Genomic DNA, 17,671 nt, shown 5'->3' with positions numbered 1-17,671 from the left:
TCGCCAAGCATATTTAAACTTTTTACGCGCCATTGTTGTTGGGCGTCGGAATGTTATTTGTTGGTTGTTCGTTCGTTCGTTCGTTGTTGGATTTTATGTGTATGATTTTAATTCCATTAAAAATTTCGCTCAGCATGCGAAATAAATTCAGGAGGGAGTTTTGGGTGGAGAGAGAGAGAGAGAGAGAGCAGCAATGTCACATTTAAAATATTTTTATTGCTAATAACTTTTTTGCATGTGTGTGTGTGTGTGTGTGTGTGTGTGTGCGTGTGTGTGCGTGTGCGTGTCCTTTTTTTGTGTCAGTTTCTGTGCTCGGCGCTAATTAAATGTGTAAATTGTTGGAGTTTTTAAATAAATGCGACAAAATGTCCACAAAAATTAAGCGAAGCGAAGTCGAAGGACAACAAAGGATTGCCGTCTCCCCTTGTCCTCACCGCTGGGCTCTGTGCAGTGCTGTGCCGTGATGTGTTTCTGTGGATGCCTTTCGGATGCCTACAACAAAAGCTCTTCGACTTTTTCTAGTTCACTGCAAAAAGAGGCGTCGGAATCAAATCAAAACAAACTGTCGTCGGGGGGGAGGGGAGTGGTGGAGTGCAGAAGGAAAGCAGGCTGTGGTGCTGTGTGCATATCATAATAATATATATATATATGTATATAATAAAACAGGCAAAAAAAAAACTAATTAATTTAAGTAAAATTTAAATTAAGACAAGGCACATTCGATCGTCGTCGTGGCGTGGACAGGCACAAAACTTAACTATTCCTCTTTGTTATCCAGCGCCGGCACCTCCCAGTACTGCTCGTCCTGGTGCTGCTCGTCCTTCTTGAGGTTCCGGAAACTGGTGTACTTCAAGACGGTGCCTAGTCCCGGGTAGCATAATGGTTAGTTCTCACAAATATTGTCAAATTTCTCATCACTCTTTGCATTTACCTGTCAAAATGCCACCGCCTATGGCAATGAGCAGCGTCAGGGCGATGCCAAACAATTGATAGCCCGCCTGGGAGCTGGCATTGCGGCCCAGACCCTGCAGATCGAGAGAGAGAGAGAGAGAGAGAGAGACAGTTATCAAGGGGGTGTATCTATGGCTGCCGAATACTTACGCCCATAAATTTGGTGGCAGTGGCATTGTTGCCAACCATGGCCGGAAATATGTCCTGCAACTCCGATTGGTAGTCGTCCAGGCTGGCCATCGAGGCGTAAATAGCCGAGGCAATGGCCGAAATCAGGGCCGGCATTCCGTGCAGATTGTGTACGCCACAGGTGTCATGCAGCCGCAGATTGGACGTTAACCAGGGCTGTAAAATGGAAAACGGAATGGAAAACGGAATCACAGCCCGAAATTCCAGCACTCGGGTAATTTCTGAATAAAATTAAATTTATTTATGCCAAAAGTACCGAGTACCAGGTTGGTCTGGGAGTGGCAGAGGCAGTGGCAGTGGAAGCAGGAGTACTCCTGTCATTAGAGGGACATTTGTAGTTGCTGTGCAAATTTATTTGCCGCTTCAGCTCCGGGGGAAACATCACGGATTTCGGTTGTGCTGCTCGGTCCGGGTCTGGTAGTCCGGCAACGGCTACGGCAACGGCTACGGCTACGGCTGGCCAGGCCCGGCGGGCAACAAACTTTACTCATTAGCGTCGCATTTTTCGCTAGGCGCACTAATTAAAGTGAAGCCGGCCCCCGCTGGCCGGCCAGGCAACTCCTCCTCCACGTGGACGTCCAGATCCGCATCCTTATTCCCATTCCAATTGCCATTCTGGAGGCATTTGAATAGCAGGTTATGTTTTGTATGAAAGCCAGGAGGGACCATCACCAGCACCAGCTCCAGCTCCAGCTCTCTCTCTCTCTTTTTATGTTAGTTTTTTTGTGTGCGAAGCGTTCTCAGTTTTTTGTATGCTTGAAGGGATTGGGGGACTGGGGGCAGTGGGTGTTTCGAGTTGAACTTACGGTTAAATAGCGATAGCCGAGCACCGAAACCGTGCCGGCGATAATGCCAATTAAGACAGCGCCGTGTGCGCCGAGTAGCAGGTTGCACACGGTTCCCACGGCCACGCCGCCGGCGAGAGTCGAGTTCTGCACGTGCACCATATCCAATTTATTCTCATGGCTGACAAGTGCGGACACAACGAAGGTGGTCACTGTACGGCGGACGGGTGGGGGGGGAGAGTGAAGAAGTTGGGTTAAAAATGGAGCAGAACCGAACAGGCGAGGGCACAGGATGCTCCGGCACAGGAAGCGCACAGTAGGACTCGTTCTCGTTCTCGTTCTGAATCTGGCTTTATGGCGGAGTCGAGTCGAGTCGAGTCGAGATTGAATGAAGCGTGAATTGAATGGATGTTAGTACATGGTTTGGCCCTTAATTACACGATTTTTAATGAATATTTGAATGCAGCCAGCTCCGGCTGTGGCGTGGAGTTCATTAGGTGGCAGGCTCTGAGGTGCCCAAAGCAGGCTCTGAATTGTGTCTTTTGGATTCTAAATCATTCAAGCAGCAGCCGCGCTACAACCGCAACCACACTCTCATCATAAACACAAAACTAATAAAAATGTAAGCAGGCCAAGTGCCAAGAGGCCCAGGAGTCGTCCCGGCTGGTCACACCGTAACACTGGGCCCAACAAGGACACAAGGACTTCAGTTTATGTCCTTTGGCAAGCATAAATCTCGCCTGAATAACACTAAATACTTAAAAATCTCCATTTTATGGCGGAACATATGTTGCAGCAATAATAATTTGCATAAATTAGTTGGCAAACCGGGCAGCAGGGGCAGGGGCAGGGGCACCGCAGAGGCATCCTGCCACATGGCAAATAAGTAAGCCAAATCACAGCCAGCAAGGGGGGGGAGTGATGGAGGGAGGGGCAGGGAACCGCAACAATTTTTGACGTTGTCCGGAGCGACACAGAATTACGAGAACAGCAAATTCTGGCTTAAAAATCAATTAAACAGCTTTTTTACAGCCGGGGTCCCTGGTCCCTGGTCCCTGCTGCCAGCTGCCTGCTGCCTGGATCCCCAGATCCACTTGCAGTCGGTTCTCTGGGACTCGGGACTAAACCAAAGCCAAGCCAAAGGCACATCCGAGATTCTGGGTTGTCAGGGGTGGCTCCTCGAACATTAAACAATTTAAATTAACGCCAATGGTGTCACTCTTGCGACTGTAAAATGTGTTTGGTGCTTAACGTTGTTGGCCAATGCGGGCAGACGCCGGACCAACGGACGACACTGACCAGACCCAAAGCCCAAATCCAGGCGGCCCCCACACACCCACAGAGAGCGACTAGTGGGAGTGGGAGGGCACCCACCCACCCCCACTGCCGGGGACAAGGCCCGAGCTCGGGCTCGGGCTCGCTTGGTGTGAAAACAACAACTGGGGCGTATTTTTGCCTGTTGGCGCCGCATTTGGACACCAAATGGCGTCGTCTGCCGCCCTGTCGTGTGTCCTGTGTCCAGCCCGTGTCCCTGCCCGTGTCCCTTGCCCCGCCATGCATGTCGTCCCTCCCGCATGGGCAACATGGTGCCATGGACGACGGCCACACCCACCCAGACCGCCTCTAATTTCAGCATTGAACTGAACCCCAGCTTTAGTTTAATTAAGGCAACAACTAGTGAGGCAAGCAGCCGGCCACTGAATGGGCAAGGACGAAAGACGAAGGACGAAGGAGGAAGCAGGAAGGTGGTGGGAAGGATACTGCAACGGACGGAGCACCGGAACGTCGGAGCGACAGCCGCACAGCCGCACAGCCGCACGTTGACTCAACTAATCGCGCATCCTTCCGCATAAAATGCTCTACCGGACACCCGCTCGCCCCCTCTGTATCTGTATCTGGGCATCTCTGTCGGACCGTAGCAAATACTCTAGATCTGGGTCTTTATAACACCCCCCGGGGGCAAACGTTAACCCCATCCGCTGTTCAGGTGGTCTCCTTTTTGATGGGAACAAAGAAAAGATCAGAAATATGGTCTGGAATCGTCCGAAGACCACCTCAGATGCGGTGCCCCATCCATGGGTGAACTTCGGTAAGCGTATCCCCACTGCGTTCAGCATTTCCTCGAGAGCCTGCCGGCCCCCAGCTCTGTGCTGCTCATGTGCCTTGTTAGGTGTTACCTCCGTCGCCGTAACGTGAGGGCCTTAATGCCCTCACCCAGGCACCCAGGCACCCAGTCGCCCAGGCAGAGAGGCCCAGACAGAGACTGAGGTCGCCCCAATCCTCGTCCCCCTTGGAGCTTGCCTTGGCTTATCTCAGCTGCTGCTGCTGCTGCTCCTACTATTATTATGGCTGCTGTTGCTGCTGCTGCTGCTGTCCTATGGATGCCATGGATGCTGTGCTGCTGGAGGTCCTTTGTATACATTTAATTTGTGTTTTGTTATTTACATTAACCGAGCATCAGACTCTGGGATCCCAGACCAGAGCCCTGCCGGACACCGACACCGGGCCCTGCTTTTAGCACATTTTCCACGCCCCCGACTAAGCGAAATGCCGGACAGGCTGACCGACCGACCGGCTGGTCCTTGCGTCCGTTTTTATGTGCACTACGTGCTCAAAATAAATTTTCAAATGTGTTAACGAAACTATTTGACATTTAATTAGTTTGTGAGGCGCATGCATAAGGACTTTGCCAGGGAGTGGGGCAGCAGGGGCAGGATCTGAGGCGGCAGCTGGGGCGGGGATCCCCAGCTCGGGGCCTTTTCAATTTCATTTGGAACCTTGTTAATAGGCCCGCCAACATTATAATTAACGAAGCTAGTCAGGCTTCCAGTGCACTCCTGTACAGGATAAGGATAAGGATGAGGCATGAGGCATAAGGCATGAGGCATGAGGCATGAGGCATGAAGATGTGTGGGCGAAGACAGCCTCCGGGAGATATGCACGAGAGTATGATGGTTGGATGCTGTCCCTGCACTTGAGCTCCAGCTAATTGCCGGGGCTCAGACGCTGTCGCTGTCGCTGTCGCCGTCGCTATGGCCGCCGCCTGGTGGCACGTGACTCACCTGTTGCCGCGGCTAATGACAGAAACGTGTTCAAAATGGCCCGCTCGCCGCCAGTGCCCGCGGCCAGGACCGAGTTGAAGCTGGGCCAGTACACCCACAGGAAGGTGGTGCCGATCATGGCCAGAATGTCGGATGTGTAGTTGGCGCCCTCGTGCTTGCCCGCCTCGTTCTGGTCGCTGGCGGGACGCAGCATCATGGCCACGGCCAGGCCGAAGTAGGCGCCGAAGGCGTGGACGGTGATGGACCCGCCGCAGTCGCAGATCTGCAAAGAAAAAGATAAGAGTCACTCACTCTCGGCCGTTGTCGGCCGGACTGGCCGGACTGGCCGGACTGGCACTCACGCTGAGGACGTTCAGGGCCAGATACTCGTTGGCCGCGAACAGGGCCACCTCGAAGATGGACATGCACAGCAGCTGGATGGGGGTGGTGCGGCCCAGCAGGGCGCCCATGCTAATTAGGGGCACGGCGGCGGCAATGTCCGCATCGATGATGCTCTCCAGCGAGAGGCTGCAAGGAGGCGGAAGCGGCATCAGCAAAAGAGAAAAGAGTGTGACAGGTGTCACGCCCACGCCCACTCCCACGCCCCCGTCCACGCCCACGCCCACGGCCCAAGTGCTGTCGCGGATGTCTCCTGCCTCTGACATGCATACAAAATGGCGCCATCTAAGCAATGGCAAATGGCCGACAAATGAAATGGAATGGAATACATTTTAAAGCATTTCCATCTGTCGCTCCTTCGGTGGCAGCTCCTCCTCGACCTCCTCGACCTCCTCGTCCTTTGTATGTCGTTTCACTTAGCATAAGTAGCAGGACCCCCAAACCCCAACCCAACTCCATTCCATCTCCACTCCATCCCCACTCCATCCCACGGCACTCCATTTAGAGTAATTGCTTGAATTCATTTCACATTCTGGGTGCTCGTATTTTTCTCTTAATTTTTTCCCCCCCAACTTATTTGTTTTCCGTCGCAGTTCGGGCAAAGGCAATTAATAAATTGATGTCAGAAGCACTCTCACGCCCAAGGACTCACCTGATCTTGCCGCCCTCCATGTGCAGGAATCCCTTCATTAGGACGGACCACTGGACCACCAAGGAGGCCATGAACAAGGTGAAGCCCGTGGCACTGTAGCCGTACTTGCGCAGGAAGGTCATCAGGAAGCCAAAGCCAATGAAGATCATCACCTGGATGTCCTGGAACTCTGTGCGAGAGAAGGGTTAAGGGTAGCACAACATTATATGGGGGTGTATGGGGGTGTATGCGGGCCCGAGTGGAATGCCAATTAATTGAGTCAAGTCGTTTCAATTAACCGCCCAATTGTCTGCTGCCAAAAGTCAATTGCATTGAGATTGATGTCACCAGAGCAACAGCAGGGAAGATGGCCTGCACATACGTATCTGGCCCCTTACCACTCCTACCCCTACCCCTACCCTCTTCCCCTTCCCCTTGGAGTTGCACCCTCTCCGAGTGTCCCCTGTGTGCCCCCCGTTTCTCTCTCTGTGTGTGTGTGCCCGCGCGGGTGCAATTAGTGTGAAATACGGTTTAATTTATTTATTATGAATTGCAACAAGTTGTTTACAGACGCATTTGCATAAATTGAAATTAATGACTTTAATTATTCATTTGTATCTGTGTGTGTGTGTGTGTGTATCTTTGTATCTGTGCATCTGTGGGTGTATTCTTCGTTTCCATATTCCGTTCCGTTCCGTTCCGTTTCATTCGGTTCGGAAGGGAGAGGGGAAAGGGGAAAGGGAGTGTGGCAAAAGTAATTAATGGAATTGGTGCCACGGGACCCCCAAAGACTGCTACAAGCAGACTGTAGGAAAAATAACTTCATTTATTTATGACCCGCCAACACTTGGCAAACAATGCTCCGGTTCAGGTCCTTGCATTGGTCCTTTGCTCCTTTGGTTGACTTCTCCCCCCCCCCAAAAATGCGACTAGAACAACTTATATGTGCGTACACTGAGAGAAAAATTGCAGAGTTTAAAGAACGACCAGATCCATGTCGAATTTTAAAACCAAAAAAAAACAAAAAAAAAATTTTAAATTTCAAATTAAATGGAATTTACTTTGATTTCAATATAAATGCATTCAGAGGTCCTTTTTTTTAAATTAAAAACCACTAAAAAAAATATATATATTCAAGTTCAATATGAAAATGTTTCCATAGCATCAATCATCAATTTCGGATGAGCGGAATATTCAATATTTGGCTCGTAGAAACGTGGCGGATGTAAATGTTCGATGGATATGTAAATATATTTAATTTAAATATGAAATATATTTTTTTTTATATCTTTTAAAATTCCCATATTTTCCAATTAATATCAATATTTAATTGAAAGTACTTTTTTATACAATTTCCCCTCTATATTTTGATATCATTGCACTTTTTCTTTGAGTGTGGGAGCATGGGTAATAGACCCCCTCCCCCCACACCCTAATAGAGAGAGAGAGAGAGAGAGAGCGAGAGCTCCACGAGGGGCTCTGTATGCCCCAAAAGTTGCTTTGATTTAAAGGTTCAACTGCTGGCTTATGTCGGTGGATACTTTTGGGGGCTTGCCTCTAATTGTTTTCTGCTTCTCTGTGGAGTGGCACTTGTGGAGCACTCGCACTCGCACTCGCACAGTAATCCCCCGCCTGTGAATCGACTAATTTTAGCAACAGTTTGACCGCTATCAATTGACGTGCCACTAGCAGCGGCCATAAATGTGTCCAGAGATACGGCCAGGCGGAGGAGGGAACACCCCCAAGCTCCCAGCAAGTCACATGCAGATAAAGGGAGGTGCGTCGCGCCTTGGTCTTGTCTTAGTCAGCGTCCAGTTTGGGCCGTTTCGGGTTAGTGGCTTTCATTAGCCCGAGACGGCTAATTGGGCCCAGCGAAAATGTGCGAGCAAAAATAGATATACAGATGTATCACCAGGAGGCGCAGAATAGACCTGTTAATAGATGCTTTCGCACATCTGCGGTTAAGCTAGAAATATGAAATGTTTCCCCCTCCCGCGGGCACTCAGGGGTAGAGGCAGGGTGGCAGGGTGGCAGGGTGGCAGGGTGACAGAGCAGTCTGTGGCGTGTGGCATGGGACAGGCGGTGGAAATCCTTGCTACTCACGCGGATATTTCGAAACGTGTTCGTTTGCTGATCCAGCGTCTTCAGCGCCGAGTGCCGGCGGCATTGCCGCCTTCTCGTAACGCACGAACAGCCAGAATAGGACCAGGAAAATTATTTGCACAATCATCAGGACAATGTAGCCCGACACTTTGGCAGCCGGCGAATGCATGGCCGTGGCAGGGGCACAGGAGTTCCACTAGCAACAAAAAAAAAAAAAAACCAATGAAGAAGCCGCTGGCTGAGGCAGGAGTCGGAGCCGAGTCGGAGCGGAGTCAGAGCCGGAATCGCAGTCGGTGTCGGAGTTGGAGTTGGAGTCGGAGTTTTTGCTCTCAAATCCACGCCGCAGTCGTTGCAGCACGTGTACGGCCGGGCAGTGTGTTGGGGATGGGATTTAGAAGCCGTAAGTGGCCCAGACAGGAAGTCGATGCTGCGGCAGAGTGTCGACTCCTCCTCCCTCTCCGCTGGTGTGTGCAAATATTTGTGCGCTTTTTAGTTATATCTATCTATCTGTCTCACACAGACACACACGCGAGGCAGGCGGCGCAGAAGGCAGTAGGCAGGAGGCAGGAGGCGAAGAAGCTGCACCCGGAGACCACGTTCACATTCACGATCTGCTGCGGCTGAGCACGGAGCGCGTACTGATGCCCAGAGCGATGAGCGTGGCGTGTAAGTAGCTTCTGGAGGGTCTCGTTCCCGTTTCGGACAGCAGCAGCAGCAGCAGCAGAAGCAGAATCGCGGTTGCTTTGTGCGGTCAACGGGGCGTATGTGCGATATCCACAGCACAGCGATTTATTCGCATGATATAACTATTTGATTTAATTTGCTGCTGCTGGTGGTGCTGCTTTTGCTGCTTCTGCTGCTGCTTACAACGAGTATTCATGCCACTCGTGCTGAATTATTCACAGAGCCGCCCCCGTGGAGCCGATTCGTTGTGGGTTCCATTTAATTTAAATTGTTCTTATTTTCGTTGCATTGCAATTTCAATTCCAAATCGTTTTACAAACTATACGGCCTCTTCCCCCCCCCCCCCCCCCCCCCCCCCCCTCCCAAAAGGCAGCCTCAGACCTCTTTGTGGTCTCCACACTGCCCCTCCCCGCCCGGCTCTACAGTCTGCAGTCTGCAGTCTGCAGTCTGGGATTCGGTTTATTTGTTTGTTTCTTTGGTCAATTGATTGGTAATTCGTTACAAATTTATTCCCCAGACCGGACTGCATTTTGTAGTCCGTATTCCGTAGTCTTAGGCGAACGGAACGATTTGCATAAACGCCCCAGTGAAAGTGGCTGCAAGTTAAATGATATTTATCGGCTGCTGTTGCTGTTGCTGTTGCTGTTGGTCTGGCTTTAACCATCGTTTAACCCATTTAGAAGGAATGCCCAAGAGCCTGATAAGCGCGCAATCTCAGGCAGCCGGTCAAGTGGCCGGCACTCGACAAGCGAATCGGGAAGATGCACCCCACTCGTAGGCGTACTTGGTGCCGATTCGGGTTGCGAATGATACGGATTAGGCGTGTGGCAGCGCCTGCTCAAACGGCAGCTGGCGAGCAATTAACGCGCTGTCAGTGGGGCAGTAACAAATGGCCATAAAATAAACTACAGTACAAGTGGAGCAGCTGACTCGATCCGCGCGATCATCGCGCCCCGTCATTGATCCGAGGGGGTGGGCTTGCGGCGTTGCTGGGGCGGGACGGCTCTTAGCAAACAATTTCGACTCATTAACAGGCTTTTTTTTAGTGGTTTAGTGCGAAGCCAATAAAGCGGAATAGTCGCACATTCGTGCCAAAAGCCCCCAAAGCTTTGAAATGTTTGGATCAGCGCCAGAGCCCCCCCAGAGAGGGTGGAGGAGGGGGTGAGCTATTCAATTCAATTGGAGATGGCTTGGAGATACGGATTGCCCACCCATAGATCTCGAACTGTAAGTGGAACCCCCCCCCCCCCCCACCCCTTGGGGAATGGGAGAGCATTTAACTAATTGTTTAAGCAAATATCATTGAAAATTATAAAAAGCGCTGGGCGGGAGGCCATTGGGGCGTATGATTGATATTTATTCGAGCACCTGTGTGAAAATTGAAATTCTCATGGCCGAAAGAAAGAAAGAAAGAAAGAAAGGGAAAATAAAGGCATGAAGAAAATTGGGCCCCGGCACACACAAGAAAATGTGTGAAGCTTGCGCAAAGACCGCAAATGTTGCCAGGCACGCGCTCAGATCTTGGAAAATCCACACACAACAACACCCAAGAAAAAAAAAGAAAAAAACAGGAAAACCAGGGAAGGAAAGGAAAGTAAAGAAAGGGAAGGGAAGGGAAGGAAAGGAAAGAAAGGTACTACATCAGAGCAATTTTACTGTGGCTGTGTGGCTGCTGCCTACTTGGTGGTGGGGGTGGGGGAGGGTGAGTGTGGGGTGTGGGGTGTGGGGGAGGGAAATTTGCATCCGCAATCACTTTAAATGTTTCCGTTTGAATACGCAAATAAATCGAAAAGGATTTCCAATGAATGCTTATGAGTGTGTCCCCTCTCCTCCTCCCCCCCTCCACCCTCCACCCCTTAAAGCCTCAATCGTTTGGCAAACCCTTGTTAATGTTGTTGTTTACAACAAGTGTACATGTCTAAATCCCCAGCAAGAGCAGAGAGAGGGAGCTACAGATACAGATACATATATTCAGTGAGCGGTGGGGAGGGGGGGAACCAAAAATTTGATAACATTGTGAATCGGCTGCCAAACTGTCAGCCGCCCTGTGAAGATGCACACTCAACCCGCAAGACCCCCAGTTCCCCAGTCCACCAAGCCCCCGATGTAGTCCTGGCTCCTTTTCGGAAATTCATTCAAGTTGTGACCAGCCGGAGTCGGAGTCCAGGCACACTCGTATGGCTGCTCGAGTGGATGCTCTGAGCCATAAATAAATATGAGCTACTGTTGGTCGGACAACGGAACAACGGGACAACAACGGGACAACAACGTTGACGATATGTTGATAAACTTGAACTTGAACACCCCCCCCCCCCCCCCCCCCCAACAGTCTCCCACTCTCTCAAGTTATTTGTGCTGCAAATTCCGCAGCCTAATCCCCCACACACAGAGAGAAGAGTTACCCAAGAGTTGACCCATAAAATTGTACAGAACCGTCGACATTCAAGGCGAAAATGGTTTCGGGAACAAGCCAGCTGCTTCTGGTGCTGCCTAGAACTGCTTGCAACTGCTTGCAGGAGCAACTCTTTTGTGTGGCTTTGTTATGCCAAACCAAAGTATCCTTCAGCCGGCTGGCTTTCCATCGCATTCCGGGATCAGAGTGGGGCTCCGTTGCACAAAATTCGTTCGACAGCCCCGCTGCATGCACACACAGACTGTGTGTGTGTGTGTGTGTGTGTGTGTGTGTGTGTGTGGGGACACATCCTTGTCCTCATCCTCGAACTCGATGCCTAAACGATTTGCTTTTTGTCTGTTTTGTGTCAATTTTGGAATCCGCTTTGGTTATGCTGCCGCTTCGTGCCTGCCCCATCTTGTGTGTCGCTTTGCTGGAGCTGGAGCTGGAGCTGGGAGCTTTTGCCTGCGGCAATTGTTGGCATTTACAGCTACTTGGCTTCCAGGCCCCCTTCGCTCGTCTCCGCCGCCGGACTTGTACCGTCTCTGGCTCTGGCTCAGGGCTTAGGACTCTCAGGACTTTGGCTCAAGTGCCTGCCGCGTTGGGGATTTTTCAATTGCGTTTATAATAAATTTCGATTTGTCAGCGCCAAAGCGAAGAGAAGAGCACGCTTCGAGTGCTCCACGCCCCACGCTCCACGCCCCCACTCTCAAGGGCCTGCGAATCAGTCAGCGATATAGCACTACTCGTAGATATAAATACAAAGCAATTTCGGCCAGGGAAAACGGCTCAATTGCCGGATCGCCCAAAGAGAAAGCCAATAGATAATCAAGTGCAGTCTTCGTCGTTACCGAGAACACTAGAATTCCTGAATCTTCAGGTAAATTGAATGGCGCCTCCCATTTATAGAACCTTCCAGAAAACATTTAGTATCGGTTCTTAGAGATATACATATATCATACCCGATACTTAAAGCCGATGAAGAAACTATTCGGTAGCCAGGAGACATGCACACGGAAAACCAGGAAACTTTGTAGGGTGCTGGTCCAAGCAAACTCTTTCCTTGAATCAGGCTCCTGGCCATCCGTCGCTCCTTTCTGTGCATCTCTTCACTTGAGCTCCACAAAAGGATTCGATTGTTTCATTTTCACTTGGAATATGTATGTGTTTTGATTCATCGCTGGCGGAGAAATGCCTACAAGTGCTCGACGGGTAGACATAGCTTTGGGTGTTGCGAGACCGTAGATGGGGCATTAATCGCTGGGCAGCGAAGGGATGGGGGCTCCTGCACTCCTGCAGATATGCTTTTGTCAGCGACAGCTAACAGAGTTAATGCTTCGTGCTCATTGATTGATGCAGTTATGAATGCCCCATCGTGCTATGAGCTCATGAGGTCATAAGGGGCCTCCGAGTGGGGGGACGCTGCAGGGAGCTGCCTCAAAGCGATGACACAACAATTTCCGCGATGCGGTGATGAGTCGATGTAATTACAGCTACAGTCGAACTTCCATACAGCGATACTCAAGGGGGTTTGGTTATACGCAAAAGTGCCCTGGAAATAAATTCCTTGTGTAGAAAACTTCGTTAAGCGGAAGTTCGTAATATAAAAGTAAACTTCGTACCCATCAATCGCTGGGCAGAGGACTGGTGTGCATTTTCTGGAGATATCATTGGGATATGTTTCGGCTGCATTCTCATTGGCTGAAGGAGGCATGGCCATATTATGATGAATGCATTGCTAATTTGGTTGGACACCTTGAGATCGAAAGTGTTCTGAATTGGGGCGATGCTGCATGGTACGATAACACAGCAAGGAGGATGAGTGGATAAATGTACAATTTCGAATTTAGGGACGTAGTGGTTACGTAGTCCTACTGTCACGTTTCTTCTTCAGACATAGCCACCGAATCGTAAGCCTCTCAAGCGTGGGGTAAAGGAACAGCCAATGCGGCAAGGATAACCTGCTTGCTCTAACTGTTGCTGTTCCTCTAATGTAGATGGGTTTGGTCAGGGTTATCTGTTCTATTCTTTATAATATATTCCTATCAATAGAGGTCTACTTGCCCTGTCGCTTATACTTTCTGCTTGACTACGATCATCTGTACTGAAACTCTAGAGAACTACTAAATAAAGCCTTTTAGTTATATCATAAAAACAAAGCTTTTTTGCAGATATATCATCCTTATATACTGCTAGATACATCCTAGATACAGGACCATCTAGTCCAGCGAACAAACATAGAAACATGTTGGATTCCCATGTATTCTCTGGAAGTTTGCTGGTCAGAGTCCAGGGCACCGATGCGCCGCAACGTCTTTCCCCACGTAGCTATGCCACTGGCAGTCCCTTGCACACGGTACTCACCCGGTACTTACGCTTACTATATATATACGCTTGATTATGTTTGATTACGATAAGCGTTGGAATTTGTATCGAAGCCGAAGACTGCCTCTTTCCTTTTCCTTCTCTCTCTTTTTGATATCGTTGCTCGTAAAGGGGAAGAATTGATTTGTTACATCTACATATACGCTACATCTGTCTCTCTCTCTTTCGTTTCTCAAAGCGTCACCAAGCGTTACATCTCGCTCCCCTCCTACATGGGGCGCACACTGCACGATCAAGAGTGAAATAGAGAGAGATAGAGACAATGCATAGGCGCGTGGGAGAGAGAGTGAGAGAATGCAGCCACTGCAAAAGGGTTTGTTCATTCTGGCTATAATAATTATGGTCCAAACTGATCCAGCTTCTAAAGTCTCGTAGATTTGAATAAAATATTCGGGTTTTATAAGTACAAAAATAGTTAGTATGTAGAATTCACTTTGATTTAAACATAAATGTATTAAAAAGTACTCATTATACGGCCCTATATTTAATCCAAATATGATATGTTTAGAAACTATATTTAATTTAATGCAATGGAAACCTCAGTCACTTACTTACAGCCATCTACCACGAAGGACTGCCAAATGTTAATGGGAATACTCACAGTCAAACTAGGAATCACCAACAGATACAGTTGTAGAAAATGCGATGAATTCGGTGGATGAAAACGAAACCCTGGAACAACTGCCCGGCTCTCTCACAGGCAAGGAGAAGATCCCTGGGCGTCCCGGTGTTGGCATCACTGAAAGAAGCCTCTAAGAGGCGTCCATGGCGTACCTCCAAGGGAACTGCTTGCCTTTCCCAAAAACACCTCGATTCTCGAACACTTTCAAACTCCTCAAAACACCCAAACGACTCTACCGAGTCTTATGAAATTGTTTTTGTATATTGTATAACTATTTTTCCCCTTCCTATCACAAAGGATAGGTTTGCATAACGTCATCAGTTAGAACAGCAATTGGTTAATTTGTCGTCGAACAAATAAAGCAAGAAACATGCGAAATAGTAGTGCAGAAGGAACAGACAAACGAATCCCACAAGATAACGAAAATGTGCATGTGAGCATGTCGCACTAGCGAGCGCAAGAAGCGCGCGATGAACGAAATCAACAAAGACAATAGGAACGGAGACACTCACAGAGAAAACGGCCGATAACGCCTGCATTCGAGCGTTCGAATATGAATATTTCGCTCATCCAAAATTGCTGATTGGTGCTATGGACAAAGAATGTCCAAATTGTCATGCGCTTGCCGGATCATCTTTCTTTCTACGGTTCCACTATCGAAGTAAACATATATATTAAAATTTCAGGGCTTTTTCGTCTGAGTGTACGCATCTATCTAGCCGGAAACAAGCCAAGTGGGCATCACTCTCTGAATTCCGCTGAAAAGTATGCAATGAATTGGCACAGCCTCCCATGTGAGGTGCAAGATTTCAGCCCTGCTGTAGGCCACATAAATAGCGACCTGAAAAACCAGTTTGGACCGAGGCAGAAGCTTCAAGCGCGTCGTGTGGTGCCAGACAGCGGTTAAACTAGATCGGAAACGTGTGCAGAGATGGGTAGCCGGTGCAATAAAATGCTATCACCCCACCAAATGATCGTTTCACAGACGTTTTGGGTGGTTCTGAACTAGTTTTGATTGGCCTTTTATTTGTAACAAATGCTTATTCGAAAATGAAGGTAATCAAAGGGCTCAGCACAATGTGTGCTCTGGCTTTATGCAGATTTGATGACAATAATGCTAGGTTATGGCTTGAATTGAATCGAATTGAATTGGATTGGGTTGAATCACTAAGAGCTATGGGTGGACTATGGACTACTTCCGGCTGTGGCCGTGGCTGGAGACACTGCTCTTCAGGCAATGGTCGTGGCATGCGTTGGGGGTGGGCTGGGCGTGGCAGCGGCCGGCTCGTGCGTCTGGGCCGGGGTGTAGGTGGTGGCAGCCGGGGTGTAGGTGGTGGCAGCCGGCGTATACGAGGTGGCCGTCTCGTCGGGTTCCTTGTCCAGAATCAGCTTCTTCATGATGAAGTACAGAGCTCCGCCCACAATCAGCTCGCCGAGGGCCACGCAGATGATCATGGCCCAGCCGGGTATGGCAAGGCCATCTGCAGGGAAGGAGAGAGAGAGAGAGAGAGAGAGGAAATAGGGTTAGCAATCAGCCATCCGTTATCCATCTAAAGGTGACGGTGACTCACTGAAGTATCTGCGGGTGAGGGTGCGTCGACCGCGGTTAACGCGTCGCGTGGCCTCCGTCTCCTCCAAGCAGCAGGCCAGCAAAACTGCAAAGAAGCAAATCCATAAAAAATATATTTAAAACTTTGTACAAGAGCCACTCGACCATGTTAACAATTCAAGTCTAAGTCGCAGAATACATATTTATTTGAAGAACGCGCGCTGTGTGTGGTCAGCCACCAGCTGTGTGGCTTTGAGGCATCCATCAACGGACCGCACGGAACGGAACTCATTGAAAAAACACCACCACCGCACCACCGCACCACCGTTCACCATTCATCATATAGATCTATCTATTGTTGCTGCCCGAAGACTTGTTAAGATATTAACAATTAATTATTGAGAAAATATTTAGCAACAAAGCCGCAAAGAACGAAAAGAAATAATATCTGTTTCTGGCGCGCGCGCCAATCATTGATGATACACGAATATCTGAGCTCATCCATTGGCAAATAGAAGGGGGGGAACATGCGTTTGGCATACGAATTTGTACGAGCATTTTATCCCCCCATTGTTCGTACCATTGCGGATGTCGGACTCGATTTCACGTAAAATTATTAAAATGTATTTTTAATTAATATTTTGTATGTTTGCTTTGGCATGAAATTTTAAACGGATTTCGTTTGTTAGTTGATATGGAAAATGTTCTGTACTGTGTGTCCACTGTATTGATTTCCAGCGGGATTCGATTGGGCCAGGGCCAGGGCCAGGGACAGCGACTGGGAAGTGGGGAAAAACTGGAAACTGTAAACCAAATCTCTTTGGCCAGCCGCTAACCAAAATTAATTGTTGCTTTTGCTGCTGGTTTATACTTTTTTTTTTTTTTGTTAGCAACATATTCGATTCCATAATTTATATGCGAAATAATTACAGAGGCTTTTGCCACTTCCGGCATAGTATTAGTATTAGTATTAGTGTTGGTGAACATTGTACTTTCGGGCCTAATCAAAATTTAATGCATTCAATGAAAATGTTTTGCAAATGATTAAATGCCGAATATTCAAATCAGAGTTCATTGCAGCAATGTAGCAATTTGTAAAATTTGAATATTTGAGAATGTCACAAAGATGGGAATTTGTGTGCCATGAAATACATTCGTTTGGTGGGGAATGGGGCAACAATGAGTAATCTCGGCTGCTTATCGGCAACCCCCGATAAGAGCACACATATTTGTCGAGTTTTCTTGGGCAAAAGTCTCCACTGGCCCAACCGTGCTGTGTGCTATGACACACTCCGGGGCGGGGGCTGTGCCTGGTCCTCAGTTAGTCATCGTTAAAGTCTCCAATGGTCGGAGTTAGGTCATTACATCCTCTACCTCTCCCTTTTCAACACTGCACTGCCATGGCCACTCCCACTGCCCCCTTGCTGCGGATACACTTGAGTGTAATGCCACTACTATATCGCTGTTATGATGCAGGGGTCGGTTACTGCACACACGGGCTTCTTCAAGATAGGAGGAGGAGGAGGAGGAGGAGCATCTCAAAAGTTGAGCCCCATATTCAGAGCAGAACTTTACCCAGGCATATCACCAAGTAGGTGGAGCACTTCTTAGCCAACTTCATTTTTTGTTTTCGTTTTCGTTTCCGTCGCTCGTTTTCGTTCACTCAAAAAAACTTCCTTGCAGTCTCTGCTTTTAGCTGTTAGCCAAGTTTGTAACGCGCACGTCTGCAACTCCAAAGTGGAACTAAAAACCTGTGTGCGTGATTGCATTGAGCGTCAGCGCAGGCAGGCAGGCAGGCAGGCAGGTGCTCGTATCTTATCAACTTATCTTTGCACCTTATCCGACAGAGATAAGATAAGACGAACTCTCTCTCTCTTCCATTCAGGGAAAAGGGCGCAGAGCACGGCCAAGAGTCAGTTAAAAGGGGCAGGCAGATTGTT

At 49.0% G+C, this 17,671-nt stretch overlaps 2 protein-coding genes across 2 annotated transcripts; both read right to left on the bottom strand.

The window, feature by feature from the left end:
• Nucleotides 1-359: 359 nt before the first annotated feature.
• LOC6603960 (ammonium transporter Rh type B) lies at nucleotides 360-8,735 on the bottom strand. Its single transcript, XM_026991567.1, has 10 exons — nucleotides 8,616-8,735; nucleotides 8,100-8,295; nucleotides 6,018-6,186; nucleotides 5,329-5,494; nucleotides 4,988-5,249; nucleotides 1,947-2,137; nucleotides 1,102-1,296; nucleotides 932-1,025; nucleotides 759-861; nucleotides 360-526 (listed from the first exon to the last, which is right to left on the bottom strand). The coding sequence occupies exons 2-10, from the start codon at nucleotides 8,266-8,268 to the stop codon at nucleotides 493-495; spliced, it is 1,383 nt and encodes a 460-aa protein (XP_026847368.1). The 5' UTR covers nucleotides 8,269-8,295; nucleotides 8,616-8,735; the 3' UTR covers nucleotides 360-492.
• Nucleotides 8,736-15,170: 6,435 nt separating this feature from the next.
• On the bottom strand, nucleotides 15,171-17,451 carry LOC6603784. Its single transcript, XM_002028713.2, has 3 exons — nucleotides 17,307-17,451; nucleotides 15,754-15,837; nucleotides 15,171-15,663 (listed from the first exon to the last, which is right to left on the bottom strand). The coding sequence occupies exons 1-3, from the start codon at nucleotides 17,350-17,352 to the stop codon at nucleotides 15,413-15,415; spliced, it is 381 nt and encodes a 126-aa protein (XP_002028749.1). The 5' UTR covers nucleotides 17,353-17,451; the 3' UTR covers nucleotides 15,171-15,412.
• Between the last annotated feature and the right edge of the window lie 220 nt (nucleotides 17,452-17,671).

The sequence above is a fragment of the Drosophila persimilis genome, unplaced genomic scaffold, assembly GCF_003286085.1.
Source record: "Drosophila persimilis strain 14011-0111.01,24,50 unplaced genomic scaffold, DperRS2 tig00000676-arrow-arrow-pilon, whole genome shotgun sequence".
NCBI classification, from domain to species: Eukaryota; Metazoa; Arthropoda; class Insecta; order Diptera; family Drosophilidae; genus Drosophila; species Drosophila persimilis.
The sequence above is the reverse complement of the archived record's forward strand: the minus strand, read 5'-3'. Positions and strand labels throughout refer to the sequence as shown.

Bases quoted from the DNA above. Each gene is read 5' to 3' on its own strand.
- LOC6603960 (XM_026991567.1), bottom strand. From the start codon at position 8,268: ATGCATTCGCCGGCTGCCAAAGTGTCGGGCTACATTGTCCTGATGATT. The intron at 5,495-6,017 runs GTGAGTCCTTGG...GCCTCCTTGCAG, and splicing joins ATGGAGGGCGGCAAGATCAG to CCTCTCGCTGGAGAGCATCA. The intron at 1,297-1,946 runs GTAAGTTCAACT...TCCATTTTACAG, and splicing joins TCGGCTATCGCTATTTAACC to CCCTGGTTAACGTCCAATCT.
- LOC6603784 (XM_002028713.2), bottom strand. From the start codon at position 17,352: ATGAAGTTGGCTAAGAAGTGCTCCACCTACTTGGTGATATGCCTGG. The intron at 15,838-17,306 runs GTAAAGTTCTGC...GCTTCTTTGCAG, and splicing joins CTACTTGGTGATATGCCTGG to TTTTGCTGGCCTGCTGCTTG. The intron at 15,664-15,753 runs GTGAGTCACCGT...CCTTCCCTGCAG, and splicing joins CCTCACCCGCAGATACTTCA to ATGGCCTTGCCATACCCGGC.